At 41.2% G+C, this 24,183-nt stretch overlaps 1 protein-coding gene across 1 annotated transcript; it reads right to left on the bottom strand.

Annotated features, from left to right (window-relative positions):
- Nucleotides 1-1,158: 1,158 nt before the first annotated feature.
- On the bottom strand, nucleotides 1,159-11,241 carry CHCT1 (CHD1 helical C-terminal domain containing 1). The gene is made up of 6 exons (XM_065418507.1): nucleotides 11,110-11,241; nucleotides 10,135-10,266; nucleotides 7,887-8,062; nucleotides 6,185-6,284; nucleotides 2,948-3,141; nucleotides 1,159-1,246 (listed from the first exon to the last, which is right to left on the bottom strand). The coding sequence occupies exons 1-6, from the start codon at nucleotides 11,239-11,241 to the stop codon at nucleotides 1,159-1,161; spliced, it is 822 nt and encodes a 273-aa protein (XP_065274579.1).
- Nucleotides 11,242-24,183: the final 12,942 nt, after the last annotated feature.

Below are 24,183 nucleotides of genomic sequence, written 5' to 3' on the forward strand. Positions count from 1 at the left end.
TGAATGCGCTTAATTTGCCTGACGTTGTTGTTTGGCCAATTAATCAGGTTTGAGCCCCTGCTCCAATCCCCAATGAGATCAATGGGAAGTCTCCTGTTGACTTCAATGGGCATTGGATCAAGCCATAAATGTGCATGTCAAGCCCTAGATGGCTCTTGCATGCTACAGTGAAACTCCTAAAAATAATACAGCTGTTCCCTCCATCACAAACTACCTACCCCCCACCCCCGCAGGCAAATGGAAAGAGGGGGAGCTAAATTGTCATGATTTAAGCTGCCTGCTGCAAACTGGGGGGATTTAAAAGTCCTGAAAATAGCCACAGGGGAACTTAGACAGGCATGTTCATAGAGAGAATTCAACAGGCAAAAATTACCTGCCCCAGGCATGCTTCAGATCAAATATAGAGATGATGAATAAAAACAACTCAGCTGCTCTTGGGTGCCTTGGCAGAAAACATAGGGCAGAATTTTATTTTCACTTGTAAAAAGACTAAAAGGTGCCAATTCCAGGCCATAGGCATGTTCTACACTTCTTTACAAACTCACCTCCTACTGTACAGCCAAATCCAGCAACCAACTCCCACCACAGACAAGAAAGAATTAGGCAATCCATTATCACAAAATTATTATTCAAATACCAAGCCCTCTGCAAATATCAACTCTCAGACGAAAGCCCCAATAAAACGCTCCTGCAATGAGCCAATGGATGGCAGCACCAATGTTTGCTAAGATTGCCACTGATGTCATTGGCTGATAGCCAATATTTGCCCAGTATAGCTGTAAATAACGGGAACCAATGCTGTTCCTAGAATAAGGTTCCCTTCCTCAGAAGAAAATGTATGGACTACTCACTGTATTAATTTATTGCTTCCAAAATGTTAGTAAGAATGATGCTATAAATACAAATAGGTTTAATATTTACCAATAAGTACACTAAAAACTTCTTTCATTGGGTAAGATGCAAGGTATTTACAAAGGAGACCACATATTCTTAAATTTACAAAAACTGTCTTTAATCTTCCTTTCCAAGATCTTGCTTTGGTATTTTCTGGTTTCCACGTTACAGCAAATACTTAGCAGTTTTACAGAATTTTTTAATTCTTAAGAGCTGCTGGGTGTGGGAAAATTCCTTGACTATTGAGGCGCTGTATTTTTCATTCTATACTTTTTGTCCATGAGGCTTGCTGATGGTGCAGGGTTTGTCAGGTGCTCTCTGTTTGTTGGTCTTTGAAGTGGTCTTACAGAGCCTAAAAGAGAACCAGGGGGAAAACTTCTGTAAGCTTGGGGGGGTTGTACATTCTAGCCAACAAAGGAAACCAAAATGGATGCTGAGCCCTGAGCCATTCAGTTAACAAGCAGTATCCACATGCTTTAGAACCCTCCTCAGACAGTTCAGTTCCTTACTCTAACCAATTTCATGCATATATATTTTCCCATTCTACTGACATAGTTGAGGCATATTAGCTCTTGTTAGATTGACTGCCAGAAATTGGGACTGGACAACATGGGATGGATCACTCGCTAATTGCCCTGTTCTGTTCATTTCCTCTGAAGTATCTGGCATCAACTGCTGTTAGAAGAGAGGATACTGGGCTAGATAGACCATTGGTCTGGTCAGTATGGCTGTTCTTATGTTCAAATCGTGGTGTTACCAGTCACGAGTAATAATTAGTGATGGGGCCTTTCAAGTGAAGAGCAATTTAAAATTCTTGAAATAATTATTACAAATGCATTGTAATTGTACTTGGCATTCCCAAGTGTCTCACATCTTCAATGCACTTAACAAATACACATGAACTGAACTTCATGACAGTTCTCTTGGTTAGCTAAGTAGTATTCGTCCCAGTACAGACGGGAAGGCTGAGCAGCAGGAGACTGCCCAGCATTACAAAGAGAGTCAGTCAGGAGTGTCTGGCCCCTACTTCCGTACTCAATCCCATACGTCATACTGCTTGCCTAGGTTATATACTTCAGCTTTTCCACTATCCCTTGATGGAGTCCTCTCTTTTGTCAGGGCCGGCTCTAGGCACCAGCGTTCCAAGCATGTGCTTGGGGCCAGCCCTTTTCAAGGGGTGGCATTCTGGCCTTTTTTTTTTTTTTTTTTTTTTGCTTGGGACAGCAAAAAACCTGGAGTCGGCCCTGTCTCTTGTTGCTTTAGTCCTTGCTGATGATTTCTGTTCCACACTATGCTGAACGAGGGCTTTTAGAGGTGGCACTCCAGACGGTGAATGGAAGAAAGTCGAAGGAGAGGGGAAGAAAAGAGAAGCAAGAGGAAGGACAGTGAGTAAATGAAAGAGGATGAAAGAAAAGGGAAGGTCTCTCGCAGAACTGACTAAAATTCTAGCAGCTCGAAATAAATATGCTTGGGCTCAAATTCCCCCCTCCTCCTCCTCCTCATAGAGTGCCATGAGGGGGTACCACTGGGGCAGGAAGGAATTCTCCTTTTCAGGTTTCATCTACACTAGAGTTAGGTTAACTGATTGCCAGTTCACTCATCATTAGCCAACATGTTTGTACTGGATACTTGTGGCTTACCCTGGGCTCGGCTATAAGGTAAACCAGTCTCGCATGTACAAACTTATTAGTTAACTCTAGTCAACTGGCAATTGGTTGACTCGGCTTAAATTGAAGTGTAAACAAATACTCAGCCATTGGATTAGCAGTGGAGTGACTTCACCATCACCACTGCTCCCTTGTGGTGCAGTAGTCCTTGTTGCTGCTGTTTTCCCTCCCCACACCTCTTCTGTTACTGGGTCAATGGCTAAAAGATCTGGGTTGGTTCTACCTCCCATTATCTCATCCCATGAGTCATCCATTTCCCTGCGCATTGCTGGTCATTCAAATCCACCACCTCTTTTGTACATCTGTATTTGGAGTGAGAACCGAACAGTTGCTTGGCTTGCTATTTGCTCTCAGCTATGCCTAGCATCCTTTAGCAGCAGCAGTACCTCTTCTTCGTCATACTTGCTGCCTCTGAGTCACCTTGTAGGCTCGTTTGTGATGGCTGTGACTGGATCTGACTCAGCTTCTCTTGCATATTATTTATGTCTCCACGGAGGCCCCATGCATCATACAGCTTAGTCAACTTGGTGTTTTCAGGTATTGGAACTGAATCGGGGTTTTGTGAGCTACAGTACAATTTCTACAAATAAATACAAACATAAAAATTCACGTAACACAAGAAGGTGGCACTAAACAAAATTCAAGTGTATGACCAGGTGCTCATGTAATGCTTCCTCATGCTGGGAAATGAGCTCTTGGGTAAACTATCGTCCTATTTGGCTACACCAATGTTTCTAGATGAGAAACTACTAATCAATGCAGGTGGTTGTGTTTTCTAAGGTTTAGTCAAACTTCTTTCTTTCATGGAACTGCCTTCAGAGATCCCCACTGTGGGAGTTCTGCTCCCTGCTGTATAGATCCAAGAATCTATGGAGGCACCAGGGGGTGGATTTAGGTTAATAAAAGAAAAAAGTTGGAGCCTACTAGTAAGCTATTTCCTGTACCCCTGGAGGGACTCCACTTTCTTCCATTCCTGAGTCTTAATCTTCCACCGAAGCCTCCCAGCCCTGCCCACCCCTGCAGCTAGCTGACTAGAAGCTAAGCTATTTCTCTGACTCACTACTGTCTCTCTGAACCCCAGCCAACCAAGAGGTGAAGATACCATGGATCGTGTTTTAAAACCAGAAATATATTCTGAGAACTCCACTGATGGGAGAAAGAGACATACACACCCCAACTGCTGAGCGACTCACTGCATCCTCTGGGCCAAATTCATCCTAGGCTCAAAGAGATGCAACTATACATGCATCAGTGCAGTTTCACCCAAACCTATGCAGTGAAATCAGTATTTTAATTGTTTGACCATCATAGGGTTTCACTGAGAAATCGTGACGTCGTCTGTATGCAGAGAAGCTTTGCTGATTGGCTAGCCTGGAGTATCTAAACTCATGTCCCTATCTTAGCTAGGGTGACCAGATAGCAAGTATGAAAAATCAGGACAGTGTGTGTGGGGTAATAGGCACCTATAGAAGAGAAATCCCCAAAAATCGGGACTGTCCCTATAAAATTGGGACATCAGGTCACCCTAATCTTAGCCCTTATAGAAAAATCTTTTAGAAGTAAACAGAGATCAAACTGGTAGAATTCTACAGAAATGCAATAGGAATCTGTAGAAATTACAAGTTGTTGTTTTTTTTTGGGGGGGGGGGGGGGTTAAAGGAAAAAAAACCCTTAGCAAATGACAAGCCTTTGTGCCGTCATAGAATTACATAGCAGCAGCATAACTGCAACATTGCAAATGTTCATGCTCTTTGGCCTCTTTCTTAATGTCCCAGCTCCTGGAGCCAAGTGATGATATGAGAATTTTGGCTTGCCCCCTTTTTTTTTTTTTTAAGCAATGAAAGTTTTTAGCCCTCATGGTTGCTGCCTAGGCTCAGTCTCGAGTGTGAATATCCTTCCACGTTACATGAGAAAACAAAAACTAAAATGCACTTGCACCCGGATCCTGTAATGGGATTCACGTGAACAGACCCTGTGTGCAGCAGGGACACCAACAGCACCCCCAGGGCCCAAGCAACAAAGCAGCCTCTGCATACCAAAACAACCCAGAGTGGCTTGGTTAAAATGACAGTTTACATTTGGTTTATATCGTCTGAGGTGTTTTTAATTTAAAATTCTCTGTTAACTGTCCTGTCAGAAGCCGAGCAGCTAGATTTGTAAGGAGGTCTGAAACTGCAGACAATGATGGCACCTACTACATTGGGGGAGGGGAATCTTGTTGATTTGACCTTAAGAAAACAGATGATTAAGGCTGGTTGGCAGCTCTGCTAGTCTCCCTGATGTAGTAAACTTCATAAAGACATCAAATTAATATGCTGGCAATCTCAAGCTCTTGCTAACTACAACATTGGTTCCGTATATTTACACTTGCTCTTCTAAATAATGAGCTGTTTCCAAATAATCTATTTATGTTTTGTAGAGTGCATGATAACATTCTGATCCACAGCCTGTTGTTTATGATTTAGCAGGGCTTTGAAAACCCACTGTTCCCTCCACACAAAAGACAAAGATGTTTATTTTCTCTCACTGGCTTGCAGAACAATAGGCATTTGTCAACAGTTATATAATGTCTGATCTGTCATTTCTTCTATCAGTCCTTATAGAGACAGTCTAGTCTTAATATTATACAATATGTGGCAGATTTTTATTCTTACATAGATTCATATTTCATACTCCTCACCGTTGTAACTAAGGGCCTTCCAACAGTGTATTAAGCAATGTGAGTAATATCTGTGACATGCTGTTTGTTCTCTCATTGTCTCCCCAGGAGGAGTGTGGGCAGTGGAGCGTCTTGTTTTGGTAGGGTTTTTGCACAAAGGATGAGTAACAAGAGGTCTGAGCTGCAGCCCTGTGGATAGAATTCCTTACCCTTTCTTTATGGCTGGGGTAGAAATCTCACTACTACACCTATCACAAACTCTGACCTTGGTGAGAGAGAGCTAGAGTCTTAGGAAAATAAGAATTAACTTTCAAAGACACCCTCTCTCTGAAATCTGGCTATGAGATGTCTTTTAATATGAATTAAGTTTGAAAAATGTATGAGTTGTATACTGCTTATGCAGATTCACCCATTTTTCAAATCCCACTGGGGTCTCTCACGAAAGCTAATAGGAACTATCTGTTGTCATCAAAGGGCAGCATCTGGCCTTCTATCATTTTTGGCGGTGGAAATGAGTATTAAGCAGCAGATATTTCTTGTCTGAGAAGTAGCATGTGCTCTATCCATCACATCTACAGCTCTCTATGATTTCCAGTCTTTATAACTCATGATAATCCATATGACAATGTCACCAGGTAGTGAATTGTGCTGAAACGCCCTGGAAACCATTTTATACTCCCAGGCTTCTAGACTAGTGAGAAGCTTCTGCCTGGTATATTAAGATATATTGGCCAGTAGCTGAATGACTGTCATTGAAAAACATAGCAGGAACCGGAAGAATCCAAAGGAACTGATAGCCCTTGAGGAGACTAGGGAGAAATCCCAACTCTAATTAAATCAGTGGGAATTATGTAAACTATACAAGATGCCTGCCTGGTGTGATTAAAGGATCCCCTTAAAGCGAGTAAGCAGGAAGAACCTGGTGTAGTAGCTTTTCAGTTTGCTATTGATTTACGGATCTTACCAGAAACTTCGCCATTTGGTTGCTCTTACTGTATTTGTACAGTTTGCGCAGGTGTTTTGCATCAAGTCCTGAGAAAAGAGAGACAAATCTCCACAGCATCCTAGAGGAAGGAATGATTGAGTGAAGGCGTCTGCTTGAATGCAAATTCTTCCCTGCCTGTTTTCCCCCCCCCCCCCCCATCTTTTGGTGGTAATTCATTTCTGTCTCTCTCCTGTAACCAGGGACATACCCATTTGTATGGGCTGCTTTTTTTTTTTTTTTTAAGCTTATAAATGGCACAGATGCACCCCTCCCCTTGGAATGTGAAGAATCATTCTGGGGTTCAGGATCCCAGGCAGAAGGCTCAAGTTTGCTATACAATGTTCAGCCATACGGTTAGCATTTCTCATGAGACCCTTCCTGGTTTTGAAAAAGGAAACCTCTGCATGTGGTTTACAACCCTTAGAAAAGAGATGGTATTTTCACCATAAGCTCATTCAGTCACCATAAACTGGGTTGCTTCTGATAATACAAGACGCTATTTGGCCCTGGGTTAAATTCACCCATGGTGTAAATCCACTGAGTGAAGTTGAATACCATTGGAATTATACCCAGATGGCCTCCATGTGTCTTAGGAACCGGCTAACAGGAAAACAACCACAGTGCTATCATTGATGAAACCGGACATATTGATTTGGGTAGAATTTATAATCCAAATAAACCTTTGATTAAATTGTGGGCACTATGGTAGACTTGTGACACCATTGGAAATACCATAATAATACCTAGCTGCTTCTATAGTGATTTGCAGGCACTTAACTAATTAACCCTCATACACTCAGGATATGTCTTCGCTGCAGAGTGAACAAGTTATTTACACTTGAGTTACTCCTCTCGAGTTAGCCTCGTTTTGAGTGAGAGCGGCCACACTGTGAAATAACACTTATCTGCTTTCGCCAGGCTGGTGCTGCACTCACTTGTGTGTGGCAATAAGATTTGTAAGGGCGCATCCCATGGTTCTTTCCACTGCAATAAGCTAAGCTGCTCTCGACATTCTTTCCCAGTGAATTGTGGGAGAACGTGTCTGTTCTTTGGGGCACATGAGGGGATTTGTGGGAAGGCATTGGAGGGCTGTCAGCACCTGAATGGAGCTAGCCTGTATCTACAATACAGAGTAGACATGTTATAGCAGCTGATGAGTTGAACAAACATGATGCTTAACTTTTATCCCCTGACTGGCCAGCCAGCCCAAGTTAAAAGCACCACTACATTTGAGTGAAGGATTTTTGCACCTGGATGGGACTCAAATTAGGGGTAACACTTGAGTTAACTGGGCAGTGAAGACAAGCACACAGATACATCCATGAGGTAGGTTAGGGTCAATTTGTTTTCAAGTGTCCACTAATTTTGGATGCCCAACTTGGGATGTTAACGCCCTGATTTTCAGAGGTGCTGATTACCCACAGCTCCCAGTGGGATATAATTATGGGTGCTCAGAAAACCACACTCCATGAGTCTCAAGTGGGCACCCAACATTACGGGTGACTTCTGGAAATGTGTTTCCAAGTGATTGCCCAAATGCACACAGCAAATCTACGGCAGAGCCAGGACCAGACCCAGTTCTTATTCTCAGTCCTGTGCTTAATCCACTAGCCCAACCTTCCTTATAAATGAATGCTATTAGGACTGTATTGTCATTGCTAGTGTGAAAGGATTATTTTACTTCTTCCAGTGTTTGAGTTCCCAGGATTTGCAGTATTGCTGAAGAAACATATTGATGTGATCCCCCAGTATGGTCAAGTTTTTCTTAGTGTACTTCAGTTTTTTGTCCTTGGGAAGCTCTTTGGGCAAATCCAGTTTCCGAAGAGATTTCTTAAAGGGTCTCAGAAACTCCTTGCACTGTAAAGACAAAGAGCTCAGTGACAGAATATTACTGACAGAATACAGGGTTATTGCTCTAAAAGTACATAATAGGCATCAGACAGTTACAGTCTCTTTCATAATATAAACATGTTATGCTGAAAAGATGTCTAATGTGCATTGTATTTAACAAGTGTAATTTATATGAACATAGATTAACTAAGCAAACGGATTTATAGCTAGTGTCTTCTTCAGAGACCATTGGAGTTGCACTGTTTGGTTGAGCCCTGAAGATTCAATTGGTGCATTCTCAGCATGGAACACAAAGGACAGTTGTCAAGTGTGCCTTCTAAGAGTTGTAAGGGGAGGGGTTTGAGGACCTGCTAAGGATGGGGGATGATTCTCTTTTGACATAAGGTACAAATGTAAATTTCAATCTACAGAATTTACAAGATACCTCATTCTGCAATAAGGGGAGAAGGAAAAGCATTTTATATCATTCTCCATATACCTGGGCCCTCTGCTATGTTGTAAATTCTCTATAGTTTATGCATTAGATTGCAGAAGGTCTCATGACATGTGTGTGTATATCAGAGTGAGCTTGCAGGCATCATTCTCTGGAATATGCTCTCTTCTCTTAGCTCTTATCTGTAGACACCATTTGTTTCCACACCCCTATTTTTCCTCCTAAGGAGGGGGAAAAGCTGCATTGCTGTTACACTAGCCCTCAGTTACAAAACGGTATTGTTTTTCCCTCCTCCTGCCCAACAGGTAGGAAAACAGCAATACAGAAAAATACAGCAATAAGCTCTCTAGGGAAAGAACCATTTTTCATTGTGTATGTACAGCACCTAGCACAATGGGGTCCTAGTCCATAACTTGGACTCTTAGGTGCTACCACAGTGACAAATAACAGATGAAAGCACCAGTTACCCAATGGCAAATAAAATAGTAGGGTGAAGCTGAGCAGTTCAGTCATACTAAGGGTACGTCTACACTACCTGCCAGATCTGCGGGCAGCGATTGATCCAGCGGGGATTGATTTACCGCGTCTAATCTAGACATGATAAATTGACCCCCAAACCCTCTCCCATTGACTCCTGTACTCCAGCGCCGCGAGAGGTGCAGGCGGAGTTGACGGGGGAGTGGCAGCAGTCGACTCCCCGCGGTGAACACACTACGGTAAGTTGATCTGAGTATGTCAACTTCGGCTACGTTATTCACATAGCTGAAATTGCGTAACTTAGATCGACCTCCCCGCCAGTGTAGACCAGGGCTAAGGCCTGCTGAAGATAGCCAAGTAATATTGCTTGCACATCCACTTACATTTCATACATCCATGTTTTATGTATCGATGTTTCCAACAGGTAAATCAGATTAATGCAAAGTGTATTTTTTGAAGTTCTCTGAGCTAGAACTTCTTACTAGAGAAAAATGCCTCCTGCGTTGTGCAAATAGAAGCTGTTTAGTTCTTCCTGTACAATGGTTGGTCATGATCCTCTGAGTTCTCATAAATGTCTGTCAAAATGGATTAGGAGTCAGTTTTGAAACTAAACACTCACATTAGTGGGCTAATTGAGACAGAAAATCATCAGAAGTATCCAATAACTCTGGGCGCCCATTTTTTTTTTTTTTTTAGAATGTCCAATTTGAGACCCATTGGCCTGGCTTTCATTGGTATGGTACACCCGCAGCTCCAGTTGAAATTAAATAGGAGTTTGAGGTGCTCAGCCCCTTTGGAGGGAGCGGGGGGGTGGGGGAGGGGGGTTAGGCCTAGATTTCTTAAGTTGAGTATCCAAAAAAGTGAGTCATGCAAAACTAGTGGCCGCTTTTGAAAATGAGTCTAAGGGACTGGCCCAAGACCACACAGTGAGTCATTATCAGAAGCGAAAGAAAAGGAAAAGTCTGTTATTTACTAAAAGATCATAAGTTATGCAAGACTTGGAAAAAGTTAATGAGACGAGAAAATCCTCAGCACAAAGAGAATGAGGTATTTCATCATGGTTTTTTATTCCCTTTCCCTCAATGTTTTGCAGCTTTTTTTTCAGTCTGTATGAGAAAAGAGATGGGTCATTCACACTTCTACTGCTAGCATCAATTTAATAGCTCACAATTTTGAAGGTGTCTTGATCAAGGCCATCAGTGTAGCAGATGAGCAAATGTCCAGCTGGTATGGTACTTGAACTGTTCTTCAAGGGGGTTGCCTCCTTCACCTTGCTGAGCAAATACTCATTCTCTGTTGTCTACAAATTGTGAAGTTAGTATATGTTAATTTTTTGATCTACACAAACTTGTGTCCCATTGTTCAATGTGGCACAGGACAAACATTATCCCAAGGCTGAGCGTTTGAACAAGGGACACTATTAACACTGTCAAAAGCATTTAAGATGTGATTTTCAAAGGTACCTAAAGGAGTTAGGTACCAGACTCCTACTGAAAGTCAATGGGAGTTGGGTCCCTAACTTCCTGAAGTGTCTTTGAAAATCCCAGCCTCAGTACATTACAAAGGAAATGTTGTAGATATCTCTTGCTTCTAATGACACTAATCCACTAGGAGTTGGAATTTATTATTGATAACTGGAACAATAAATGTATTGTGCTAAGTTCTGCTCCAAGGTCAGACAAAACTTCCATTGACATCAATAAGATCTGTTGTGTTTAACAGAAGCCAGTTTTACAAAAGCTCAGCCAGTGAAATCAGATCTCCCTGGTCTGGGTGTAAACTCCCTTTTCCATCACTGGGAAAACAGCTCTCTCTTTGCATTATCTGTGGAGGTGAATCATTTATTTGTGTCATCGCTTGTGAAGGGCATAACTACACAATGGAATACATGTTTACATGGTTTGAAAAAATCAAAATGGCTTGAAAAAAAATGTATAGTGAGAGAAGTTCTCTTATCTACAGCACACTCTGTTCTTGGGTGGCACTTCAAAAAAACTGTATCCCAGATTACTCTACAGTGCTAAAAGGTGTGCATTGACCACACTGTTCATTTTCCATCTCCTTTCCACAACTGGCCTGTGCTTTATCCTCACCTTCCCTCCTCCATATGGCCGTATTGTCTCTACCCCTCCCCTCCGCATACCTGGCTGGTTGTGCCATACCCAGCTGGGCAATTCCAGTCTCCCATGGTTATCTTCTCTCTAGTCTGACCTGCTTCTGGGCCCACTTTCTCCACTTGGCACAGTCCACTTCCTCCACTCTCTGAGACCTCCATTCTGGCAAGGGAGGGAAGAGAAAGTCGCCCTGTGGCTAGCAGCCCAGCTGGCCAGCATTTGAATCCAAACCTGCTTCTGTGACATCACCTCTGAGGCACGCTGGTTCTGAGTTCTACAGCTAAATGGAGCAGGGACGGGGACCTGAAAAAGAAGAAAGCTGCAGCCGCTAATCTCCCAGCACAGGGTCCTAATGGGCAAAGGCTTCATCCATCAGACTCTAGACCAGTGGTCTCCAAACTTTTTTGATCGTGCACCCCTATCAGTAAAAAAATTTTGAGCATGCACCCCCTGCCCGAACTGCTGAAGCAAAAAAAAAAAAAAGCGCTCCTCCTGCTGAGCACCCCCAAGGATCCTCTTGCGCACCCCCTGGGGTGCACGCACCCCACTTTGGAAACCACTGCTCTAGACTAGCAGCTTAGCCCATGACATGAAGTCATGATCTACATTTAAAAATGGAATTCAGCTCCAGCCAACCAGGCAGCAAATGTTGGATTTACAGCTAGTGCTGCTTGTTAAGATGTTCAGCATTATGTCCTTTGGGGGCAGGTGCAACAACACTTTCTTCAGTACAGTTGTAGATATGGGACCCTATTCCATCCTTCAGTACTCCTGAATTCTCAGAAAGAGGCACTGTCCCTTCATGCTTTTCCACCTAAGGCAGGCCAGCAGGCTGCAACCTCTCTCTCATGTAGCCCTCACCACAATTATCTATGCCATCCTGGATTATTTTACTGTGGGGGCTGTCCCTAAAGATGATCTAGGCCCTTCAGCTGAAGGAATGCAGAATTCATGCTTTTGTGGAATGGGGGAACTGCTATGACTATAACACCCTTATTCTATATGCTGCACAAGCTGTCTGTGGCTCTGGACCCTGTTTATGACATTAGCTATAATGTTTAATGCCCTTAGTGCCAGCAAGTTCAGGGACTGCCTCTCCCATTACAACTGCTGAGGTGCTTTTTGGGGAATTTATTTGTATTATGGTATATTGCCTTGATGCTCCAACCAAGACTGGATGTCCCGTTGCTAAGCATTGTACAACTTGATAGTAAGGGCTGGCTCCTGGCTGAAGAACTTGCACTCTAGATAAACAAGACAGGCCAAGAGTGGGAGATAAAATTTCCTATCTCCATTTTGCAGATGGGGATCAGAGGCTCAGAGAGAGGAAGTCATTTGACCACAATCACACAAGAAATCTGTGAAAGAGTAAGGGTGAGGAATTGAACGGGGAGGTCCTGAATTCCAGTCAAGTACCATCATCACAAAACCAACCTTTTTCTCACACGGCTTCCAGGACCTGCCCCAGAGTATTCTCACGTCAGGTTTTCCCCCCCCCACTATTTGGTTCAGCAAGGCCCTAATGTGGCAAACTTCAAGGCATGTGACGCTGCCAAGGTTGTTTGTTAGTTTAATTAAAGATTGGATTGATGTATTTCTTTGTCACCATCTGAGGCCAGGAGACTCTGTAGAAAATTATAGGGTCTTGATTCTTAATGAAGCCCTGTGGGATGACTGAACATCTTGACCGATTGAGATGGGAAGAATTAGCGGAATTCAAGGCACTGTGTTGCTAGGATGGTTCTAGGTGTGATATAAGTCTCTAAGACTAGGATCTTCAAAGGAGCCTAAGGGAGTTAGGAACCCAACTCCCACTGAAATTGGGTGTCTCTTACACTTCTTTGAAAATCCCAGCCTAAATAAAATCAAATTATTTTGTGTTGCTTTCTGTTTCAAATAGTAGAGACTTTCTCCTTTCAAAAGAATCATAGAATATCAGGGTTTGGAAGGGACCTCAAGAGGTCATCTAGTCCAACCCCCTGCTCAAATCCCCAGACAGATTTTTACCCCCGTTCCCTAAATGGCCCCCTCAAGGATTGAACTCACAACTCTGGGTTTAGCAGGCCAATGCTCAACCCACAGAATAATACATTGCACTTGCCAGATGGTAACTGGAAAGGCTGGGGGAGAAAAGGGTTTTTTAGAAGTGACTCTGGGAATAAACTACTTTAAATAACATTTACTAGGGAAAAATTATCAACCCCCCACCACACTCTGACTAGGCAGATAAATATAATTGTTCTGTCCCTTTGTACATTTAGAGTAATTATGCCAGCTGTGATTCAATTATGCCTGTGTGCCGGGGAATCTTTACGTGTAACCTCCAATGCTCTCATCTCAATGAAAATCTCTCCTGAAAAATGACTCTGATAAGTGAACTGATGATTTTCTGTGGCCAAAATGTTGAAATATGGATGCCTACAATCAGGCATCTAACACCATATTTTAAGTAGATGTGAAATTTGGGAGGACAAATAGATTATATATCTAATTTTTCCCACAGCAGAGGGTAACGCTCCCTGTCCCCTTTAGTCAAACACACTGTAATGTGATAGTATTCCCAAGGGAAATATCCTCCATTTTCTCTGGCAGCGCTTCATTTCTAATAATTCTTAATAATGACAGAGTGCTCTACACTTTCAAAATGCTGTGCAAACATTAACTAATTAATCTTTCCACCAGGGCAGCTCTTTTAGTGCAAGATTAGGCAGATTTCCAATAAGCAAAGATTTGTGAAGCAGTTTCTTTTTAAAAATAAAAAAAGTAAATACAAAATATCAGGTTGTAGGGTTGCTATTACTTTATTTAGGTGTAAACATAGGTGCCATGTGTGATTTAATGCATTATTGCATACATGAATAAGTGATGCAATGTTTACATACTGATCGGTCACCAGTAATTTGTGTTATACAGAGGTAGCTACAAGGGTATTTGACTCATAGACTCATAGACTCATAGACAAGGTCAGAAGGGACCAATATGGTCATCTAGTCTGACCTCCCGCATGATGCAGGCCACAAAAGCTGACCCACCCACAACCCAATCCTCCAGCCTGCGACCCCTGCCCTATGCTGCGGAGGAAGGCGAAAAACCTCCAGGGCCTCTGCCAATCTACCCTGGAGGAAAATTCCTTCCCGACCCCAAATATGGCGATCAGTAGAACCCCGAGCATACAGGCAAGATTCTACGGCCGGACCCTCATTTTACCAGCGATGGCACTTACACTTGGGAGTCAGCTGAGACTGCAGGTGGTGTTTATTCAGTATATAAACTAGACTGGCATTGCTTAGATACAGTACAGTGTGCTTATAGCTCAAGGTCACTATTTCTTTGTCTCTTGCACTTAAGAAGTTTTATCATGTCGGAGGTTTTTTCTGCTTTTTTCTATATGCATTAGTTGACTAATGGCCAAATTCTGCCCTCAGATATTCTGTGCAGCTTCCATTCTAGCCAACGGGGAGGTATGTGTACACACACATACATGTGCACACACACAAATCTGAGGACAGACTTTAATGATTATTTTTTTAATTAATTGGGTTTAAGGAAGAAAGAAAGAAAGAAAGGAAGGAAGGAAGGAAGCAGAATGCGGACTATTTCCTCTGCAACCAGTACTTACCAAGAACAAAGTGTGAATATCTTCATGCTGTAGATAACTACATTCACGCCCCTGTGTGCTTCCATGAGCAGCTTTCTAGATTTCTCCCACCCCTGCCCACCTGCCTGCCTCCTTCATTGTCCTTTGAAAATTCTTATTCAGGGCCTTCCTTTTTATCTCTGAAATCTGACCAGAGAGACATGGGAAATTGTTCTAGGCATGGTCAATATCTTGCTACTGATACATGAAGAGACTTCCTTGGTACGTGAAGAGACTATGTGCTCCATGAGTTTAGAATGGCAGGGGAAAGACGGAGTCTTTAAAGTAATAGAGATTATCTGTAAAGCAGTTCCCTCAGCTTTCCCACTGCTCTTCCAGATATCTCCCCTTCTTAAACCTTTATGTGCATGTAAAGCTTTGTCCCCCTCTAGTGACTAGGCCATATGGGGTTTATGAGTCTGTATAACCTTTTGAGGTAACAGAGTTGGGTCTTTAAGAGCAGGCAGTAGAAGTTTATGCTTTTTAGATCTACAAGTCCCAGGTTGCATCCTTCCTATCAACAGCTAACCCAGAGGCATCGCTACTGCACCTCTCATGCCTGATCCCTCCTTGTCAACTATAGCATCCTTCTTTGTGCTCTTTCCTCAGAGACTATGCTATTTTTATGCTTCCTATTTTTGCACAAATGTGCCTCTGTTCCTTAGTGCTTCCAGCCAGGTGCCAGTTCCTTCATTAATGCTACTTGTAAATGCAATACTGTACAACTATTTTTTTAAGTAGCATGGAGTCCTGGGGAACTAGAAAATAGGTTATCAGCATCCTCTGAGCAGCTTGCGACTTCCAGATGACCAGAGACAGAACAGTTAAATGGCCTTTTTTATTGTCCTTCACTTACTTCTTACAAACTGAAATATGCATTGTTGGTGGCATGTTAACATGTCTCATTCCTGTTGCTGTGGCTTATGAAAAAGTCTGAAGTAAATTAGGTATTTGTCAATAGCGTAATTTACTCTTCAGTTCATGTTAGATCACGTAGTCATATAAATTGCGCTAAGTGATGCCTGCACTTGTTGAAAAATGAAACTGCTTCACTCCTAGCAAACCTGGCTTACTTGGCTTTGTACTGACTGAAATGCTGATTTTGCAGATTTATACTTTTCTTAACCTCAAGTATCTTTCCTCAGATAACGATTCCCTGGCGCAGTATTTAGATTTTTCTCTTTTCAAAATTAAAAGAACAAAGTCAGATTAAAAAAAACATGGACCAAATCCTGCTCACTTTACTAACAAAAGTTACCCACTTTTGAAGTCCGTGGGATTACTTGCTTTTATAGTTTAAGGCAAATATGATGTGGCTTCATATTCTGAAAAAGCACATGTTCTTCTCTATGTTATTAGCAGCCCTTCATATTTTGAAAACTGAAAGAATGTCAAAGATCTAATTTACTTTTCACCATTTGTGCTGCTGGTTTACTTACTGTACTCCTTTTACCTTGGGCAACTAAAAGAGACAAGTGACTTTCATTATGTGCTAGCCAACTTCATTTTCAGATTCTGATACCTTAACACAGGGTTGCAGTGTTTGAGTCGCAAGCGTTTCAGAGAAATATATTAAAAACCTAACACATTACAAAATCATAAAAACACTTCTGTTAAGATTAGGTTTTTTAAAAGACGTTTATTCTTAGTTTAAATTTTGAAACTAACCTCTCTGATGGTGGCCCTTTAATATTAAACCCACACTCTTCATGTGGTTTGCTATGTGAAAATGAAACCGTGGCAGTTGTGCTGTCTTTACATTTTGAAGGCTGGGAGACAGCCCTGATGGATGTAGGTTCAACTCCACTGACATCAGTGAAGTTGAACCAGGGATTAACTTGACTCACCAATTTAAAAACACATTAAACATACTAGGAAGGCTCTTGAAATTATCATGCGAATCAATGTAACACACATCAGAAAGGTCTGCATTGTCCCTTGTCATGAGAATGTAGCACAGGAAAGCTGGGGACTGGGAAGACATGCAGAGAAACATAGTGAAGAATAAAAGCCAGACAGGAACTAGTAAAGCAGGGATAGGAAGCAAAAAGAGAGAGATGGGAGAGCAATGAGAGAGAGAACTAAAAGCTGGGTTGCAGGGAAGAAAGGACTAAAGGAGAGCAGAGAGGAGCCGTAGGGCAGAAGGGAGGCCGATGAACTTCTGGAATAAACAGCGAGAGAGTTCTTAGTAGTTTTGCAATAGAAGACAAAAGCCTGGGGGCAGAGAGAGAAAGACAGAGCCCAAGAGAGACCTGCAGGTAGAGAAATGGGGCCATAGAGGAAGAGACACCTTTGGGGGTAGCCGGAGTTCTGAACTTTGTTTTTATTTAACTAAATGAAAAAAGTGTAACTCCTAGAAAGACACTTACAGGAACAAAGAACCCAAAGCCCCAGAACCAGGGGGCACCGAAACTAGCGAGTGGAGAAATGAATGGGGGAGAGAACTGAGATGAGGATTGCCAATGCCTTGGATAATTCAATCTGAGAAAATCAAGTTTATGGGACTGGGAGAGCTGTGTCATTCTTCGCTTTGTTATGCTCTGTGTGCATTTGTTCTGTATGCAGTTTCTTTTGAATTCTAACCGGCTTCTCCTGATGATGTTCCCTGTGCCTCAAATCCTGTCCCTCTCCCAATGAACTAGGCATCACCCTCATTTAAATTCCAGTTTAAAATGTACTCCTCTGTAAAGTCCATAAACTTAACTCAGTAACAAAAGGAACTTCCCTCTGGACCACCAAATGTGTCCATTTGGTAGTGTCCGTCTATTTCAGATTGGAGAGACAAGGTGGGTGAGGTAATATATTTTACTGGACCAACTTCTGTTGGTGAAAGAGACAAGCTTTCAAGCTACACATAGTTGTTTTGGTTGAATTTCAGATTAAGGCAGGCACCTTGCTTTCTTCAGTGTCTTGTAGAGCTCTGAAAACCCTGTTGCCACTTAAAAATAATAGGCAAACCATATTTTTATTAGATCAATGTTATTCTAATCTTGTATTAATATTGCTGTGGGTGCAGTAGTATACTGTAGACTTTGTTGTGATAGGCAAAAAGAACCAGCACTTGTGCTATTTAATTTCGGCTATATTCTGATTCCCTCCTACCAGCCTGAAAATGCTAAATACGAGCCTTTGTTAGGCATATAGGGATTTGGAAAATTGTTGCTAATTATTGCAGTTGTGATATGTAGCTTAATTGATGGTTTCCAAGAATTGAAAATTATATAGGCTTAAATAATATATTAAGTGCTTTTATGATCTTTCACAATATTCTGGTAACAAAGAGGTGCATTTATACTGTTTATAGCATATGATAGGCATAGCTTATTCAACATTTGTCTACAGGAAAAAGATGTCTATTCAAAAGTGCTTTTTATAAAAAAAAATTCACTTACTAGAATTACAGTTTAACAGTAAAATCATTGCTAGAATCAGGCATAGCAGAGGTAATCTCTTTGTGAGTTTCCCTGACGAGGCTCCAGTGTCCAGACCTGCAATATCTTTGCTAGTACAGGTCACCTGTGATGAAGCGTGTGTGGGGTTTGTCATAGGGATTAACTAACTAACCAGTAGGTTTTGTCCACTAGCCACGAGGTAAAAACTATCAAAATAATGTTTCATTTGTTATCTGATTAGATTTGGAAATGAACGCTGCCCTGGTGGAAGGGTAATTAATTAACTAATTCTGCCATTAAATCTTTTGAAACATTTGCTTTTTCAACCCATGCTTTTGTGTTAATGAAGAATAAACATGATATGCCACCAGTTACCGCTTGGCTGAGCAGATAAGAAGGAAATAAATGTCTGCTCTCAACTACTGTAAATACTGTTTTTAATCTATTTATCACCAAACAAAAATTAGCTACTGTGCATGTATTTGTAATAATTTTTATATCTGCTCTTTCCCCAGCTTTCTTTTGTCAATAGTCATTTAGTATTCAGGTTGCAAAACATTTATAATCCAAATTAGTACTTAATTCTGAGGAACAACTTTATAACCCTGAATACATTTATTTTTTTATTTATTTCAGGATTTAATGAAAAGATATTTGTCTGGAACATTACAAATTCTCTCACAGTTGGGAAATCAATGCTCCATTATTATGGTTGGAGTTGAAATCTGTTTAATTGAAAAGTAAACTTCTGGGGTATTTTTTTATCCCTTTAGTAATTATCGCTAATACAAATCCTGCATGTCATGAAGGTCAGTTACACCACTGTCAGTCTGGACTAATTCCATCAAAGTCAATGGAGTTAATCCAGATCTACGCTAATGTACATCTTCCTTGACTTCAATGGAGTTACTCTGGATTTTCACTCATGTCACTGACCTGTATAATAAGATGTAATCTATTCAGGCAAAACTCACATCTGTTTCAATTAAAGATGCCTAAGGAGTTCAGGATCAGGTCTACAGATATTGGCAAAGGTCTTCATTTCATATCACTAATGCCTATCTAAAAAGGAAAACAAGAAGTGTAGGAAAGCAGTGCAGCTTTGATCCTTCATCATATAATGCCCTGGATCAATTATTTCCCCGTAATTTTTCTCCTTCGTTCCTCCTGTTTTTCCTGGCTTTTCTAATATTTCCACTGCCTGTCACCTGACTTAAGCATTGGCTAGTAATTGCTATTAATTTTATATTTAAACAAAATGTGACAATAGCAGGCAGTGAATATGTTTCTCTAGATCAAGTGTAATAAATAAGTGTGAAGAGGCTCGGCAGCGTTAGTCAGAGGCACACTGAATCTGCTGAGGCATTTATATGTAGGTCATGTAGCACTCAAGAAGATTCACATATATCAGAAAGGAATTTGGCTTTAATGAAAAAAGGCTAGAGATTGTTCTGACCTACAACATGGTACCTAATGACAGGAGTATCTTGACTAATTGCAGGTATTACTTATAATGGGCTATTAATCATAAATATTTTTGCTTTCTGAAGGAAGACCTCTCAGGTTAAGCAAGGTTGTGTAGGTCTCTGGCTTTCCTTCTTCCCAACTATCCATTTAATCCTTCTAGTGTCTAGCGACAGAAGATGTGAAACATTCATTCTTCGGCTTTCCAAACCACCAAACCTTCGTGTATAATTTAGTAATTAGAAGGCTGGGGGTTACAATTCATTGAAGACCTTCAGTTTGCTAATTGGACTATGAAATGTTTTTTCTGCTGGTTTTCCTGTACCTTTTAAAAAATCTTCCTGTAAGTAGTAAACAATATGAACTTCCCAGTCTGATTTCAGGGACTTTGGAAAACTGTATTTGACAATAAAAATGGAGAGGCTGGGTAAGGGAATTATTCTGTAGGTATTAGCAAGCTTATGTTTGTACAGCACTTTGAAGGTTATAAAGTACTGTATAAATGCCAAGTATTATGAGAAGTTGGCTGGAGGAGGACACACTGTTAGTTCAAAGCCACATTCTGATTGGCCCCTTGGACCTTTTCAAGGTCACATGTGCATCAACTTCCAATGATGCACAGCTGGTACCTTATCACTAAAAGCCATCATCATCAAACATGATATGTGGGTAAAAAAATTAATGAGAAGATAAAGCAAATAGAAACTATCTGGGAGCGGAGGAAATATATATACATAATACACATTTGTGAGTATATAACCAGTAGTTCCAGACTCCTTTTCTGCCATCTATGATGTGAGATACTATGGGACTGTAAGGTCTGCCTGCTGGTAAGGTCATAATGATTGCTACATTCCTGTGTTTTGGGTTTGGTATGTTTTGCAGTTTCAATGTTTGTTCAGTGTTTATCAACTAAAACCTGATTTAGTAAATAAAAAACGTTGGCCTTTTATGTCAAGAACGTAACTGAACAATTGGAGGTGGGGAAGTGACTAAAAGTCCATGTCAACATTGCGTAAAGGTGTTGGCTACATTATATGTATATATCGTTAAATAACAGACCCCCAGTTATTTTACTATTTTGAAAATAACTAAGGGAAATCTTTAAAAGAATGTTTCTGCTTTGACATAGGTAAAAGATATTAGCTGGGATTTTCAAAAGAGCCTAGTTAGATGCTCAAGTTCCATTGAATTGGAGTTGGAGAGTTAACCCGCTCAAGCACCTTTGAAAATCCAGCTATTGCTATTTATTGTTAGCCTACAGTTGCAGAAGTTCTTTTGATAGACAGACTTTATGTGACAACACCAGAAACCCAAGATAAATGTGTGCAGCCTTATGCTCCATTTAAAGTGAAAGGGTATAGAGCTAGGGAACTTCACTCGTCTAGTTCACTTGTTTAACTCTGGCCCAGGTTGACAGCGTCTGAATATGATTGTGACCAGATTAATGTTTAGGGGTTTAAGTGAGGAGAGCCGGTTGTCTTGGTCTAGACCGTGGACAAAGCTGCCACCACATTTCATCCTCTTTTTGACCATCTCAACTGATCATGAATTGCACGGGCTATGAAGAAGTGAATTAAGCCAGTGGTGACCCTGGAGAACAATACTTAGGCTCATTAGTGAGGTAGTGTGAGTCAGACTGCACTGTGGCTGCTGATGCTGTACTAAATGGAGGCCTTCAGAGTTCACAGGGCTGTCACTGAGGCATCCTTCACGAGTGCTAAATTCACCTGAAATTAAGGGGGAAAAGCCATTCCTTGGGTCTGAGGTTACAGCAGTTCTGTATAGGCTGCAGTTGTACTCACAGTCATGAGTCACGTTTATCATTTTTAAGGCAAATTTAAAAATTTTGTTTGTGGGGCATTCGAACCTCACCCTCCCAGAGTTCAGCTGCAGAGGCAGATCACAGAAATGATCAGCTATCGTACCAAGTATGGACAAGGGGTGGCCTAGCTCAGACAGCAAATGCACCTTCGAACCTGTTAGCGTAATAAGCATTAATCGCCCTTTTCAGATATATAAACTAGTTTGATTTAGCTAAGACAATTGACAAACAAAAATCTCAGTTTAATTAATTTTAGGGGGTAAAACTCCCCCCCCCCCCGCCAAGAGAGGGCCCAATAGAAAAAGGTAGGTGGAAAGAATACAGTATCAGTTTGCCCCCAAAGCCCCAACAGACTGCCAACGAAGTGGAAAGCCTGCGTTTGGTGAAATGTGCTCCTCCTACTGCTCCATCAGCTCTTAGCAAAATGTTCATATTCAAAAGTGGTTCCACTGTGTAGCTTTGTTTAATCTTTTTTCTTTAAAAAACAAACAAACAAACAAACAGAAGATTTTAGCAGATCTGGCATCCAGCGGGGGTGAATGTGAGGGAGACGCCATTTCTTGTGTTATGGAGAAAGTTGCCTTGTTGTGCCCAGTGGTGAGCTGGTGCCTGCTGGGCATTAGCATGATGTTACACCATGGGAGCAATGTCGAGTTGTAGCTCGACTCTTTTGAGATGGGGGGTCAACATTTCAGTCACTTTTGTATTAAATCTTTCCATTTGATCGTGTATTATTGATTACCAGCACTTTCTCTCTTCACACCACTTCCTCCTTTGTTGCTGTGGCTCTTACTATAGAGAAATCCGTCAGTGCTGTTCCTAGTGACTCAGTATTTTTGTATGCATGACAGAATACAGAATAGCTTTTATTAAACATGTTTCCTTTTACATCACAGAATTTCTTGACAAGAGATAATGCTATTCTCTTACACAGAGGCAACACTGTGAGATGGGAGATCTATATTCCCATCAATTTCAATTATGTTGATAAATTACAGAGTGTTTCACTTTATGAATGACACATTTTTGGAATCAGGTCTGCATTTTCCCCTTTATCACAGAGAAGAGAATTTTTTTTAACAGCAACAGCTTTGCCAAGTTCATCTGTTCCCACAGAGTTCACTCCAGCTGCTTGATTAATTTTATCACAGTGCTGAGCACTTCTGCATATACAGCATAATCACACAAGTTGCTACAAAATAAGCAAGTATGTGAAATCTACATAATTTGCTAACACATAAGTTACTCTTGCCTTGTGGCATCCACAAATTGCTGCACCTTTCTTCTTTTGGAACAGGGACAAATTTGCAAAGTCTGTAAGAAAAGAATAATTATTGCTATTTTCCATGTTAGCAAATCTCATAGGCCTGATTGTGTAACCCTTACTCTCATGAGTGAATAAGAGATTCAAGTTTGGGATATAGCTTCTGTTATTTTCTTTAGGTGTGGCAGAGGCAGTGTTACTTAGGCCTGGTCTACACTTACCCCCCAAGTCGAAGTAAGGTACGCAAATTCAGCTACGTGAATAACGTAGCTGAATTCGACATACCTTACTTCGAACTTACCGCGGTTCAGACGCGGTCCACACGCGGCAGGCAGGCTCCCCCGTCGACTTCGCGGTACTCCTCTCGTCTAGCTGGAGTACCGCAGTCGACGGGGATCACTTCCTGGTTCGATTTATCGCGTCCACACCAGACGCGATAAATCGAACTCGGAACTTCGATCCGCAGCCGTCGAACTACCCGGTAAGTGTAGACTAGCCCTTAAAGTGTCAGACCAACCACTAAAGTTAAAACGGCTACGAGTGCAGGTAGCCTAGTTTTCTTAATTCATATAGTTTCTCTTATTATTAATGGAAGCTGTGTTGATGCACCAAGTGGAGAAATATATAACACTTTGACTATGTGTAAGCCTGCCATGAACCCACAAAACGAAGGCTACAAACTAAGCCAGGGGAAAGATGAAGAGCACAAATGCAAATATGACTTCCCTTGTTAAAGTGAAGTACAGTTACATCTGAACCCTGAACTAAGTCACAAATTAAAAACGTGGGATGACTTAAAAAAAAGGAGGATTTGTACTAATGAGAATAATGAATCAGCTGGAAGGATGCACTAGCACAATTTATTCTTGATTGGAGACCATGCTCTTAATTTTTTTGTTATGAGCACTGGATTCATTAACACAATTTGTTTTTTTAACATGGGGGAATGGTTAATAAGTACATAAAATATCTGAATATTTTAACAGAAAAACTTATTTCAAAACACAAGAGAGATTACTGTGAAATAACCTAATTTTTAAACCACATTTCCTTATCTGTTTACTAATAATTAGTTTATTAAAACTAAATTCTACTAATAGAAATCTATTTTCCCACCATTAATTCAGTTTTCTTTACTGCATTTCCTACAGTATAGATAATTAAAACTTGTAAGTCTGTGGCCCATTTCTGCTTTGTTCCTGTACCAGGACAATGCTGCAATATTAAGGTTGCAAACAGTACCGAGGCAATGTTTATGTAATAAAGGTGTGACGCATAGTAATGCTGGTAAGAGGTTGTTCTTTTATTTCCTGGCCCTAGTCACATGTAGCACTGTGGTGAATTTCACCCTCTGATTTCTCTGCAATACCACTTATTTCCTGGAGAATACGGAATGTGCTGCAAGAGGCTACTATTTGCGTGTGGAGTTTTGTTTGTATTTTCTTGGAGGAAACTTTCTTATTCCCTCCTCCCCTACCCCATTGATTAGTCTAGAATTAGATTGGCAGGTAGTGACTTGAC

This window comes from Emys orbicularis, chromosome 17, assembly GCF_028017835.1.
Source record: "Emys orbicularis isolate rEmyOrb1 chromosome 17, rEmyOrb1.hap1, whole genome shotgun sequence".
Classification (NCBI taxonomy): Eukaryota; Metazoa; Chordata; order Testudines; family Emydidae; genus Emys; species Emys orbicularis.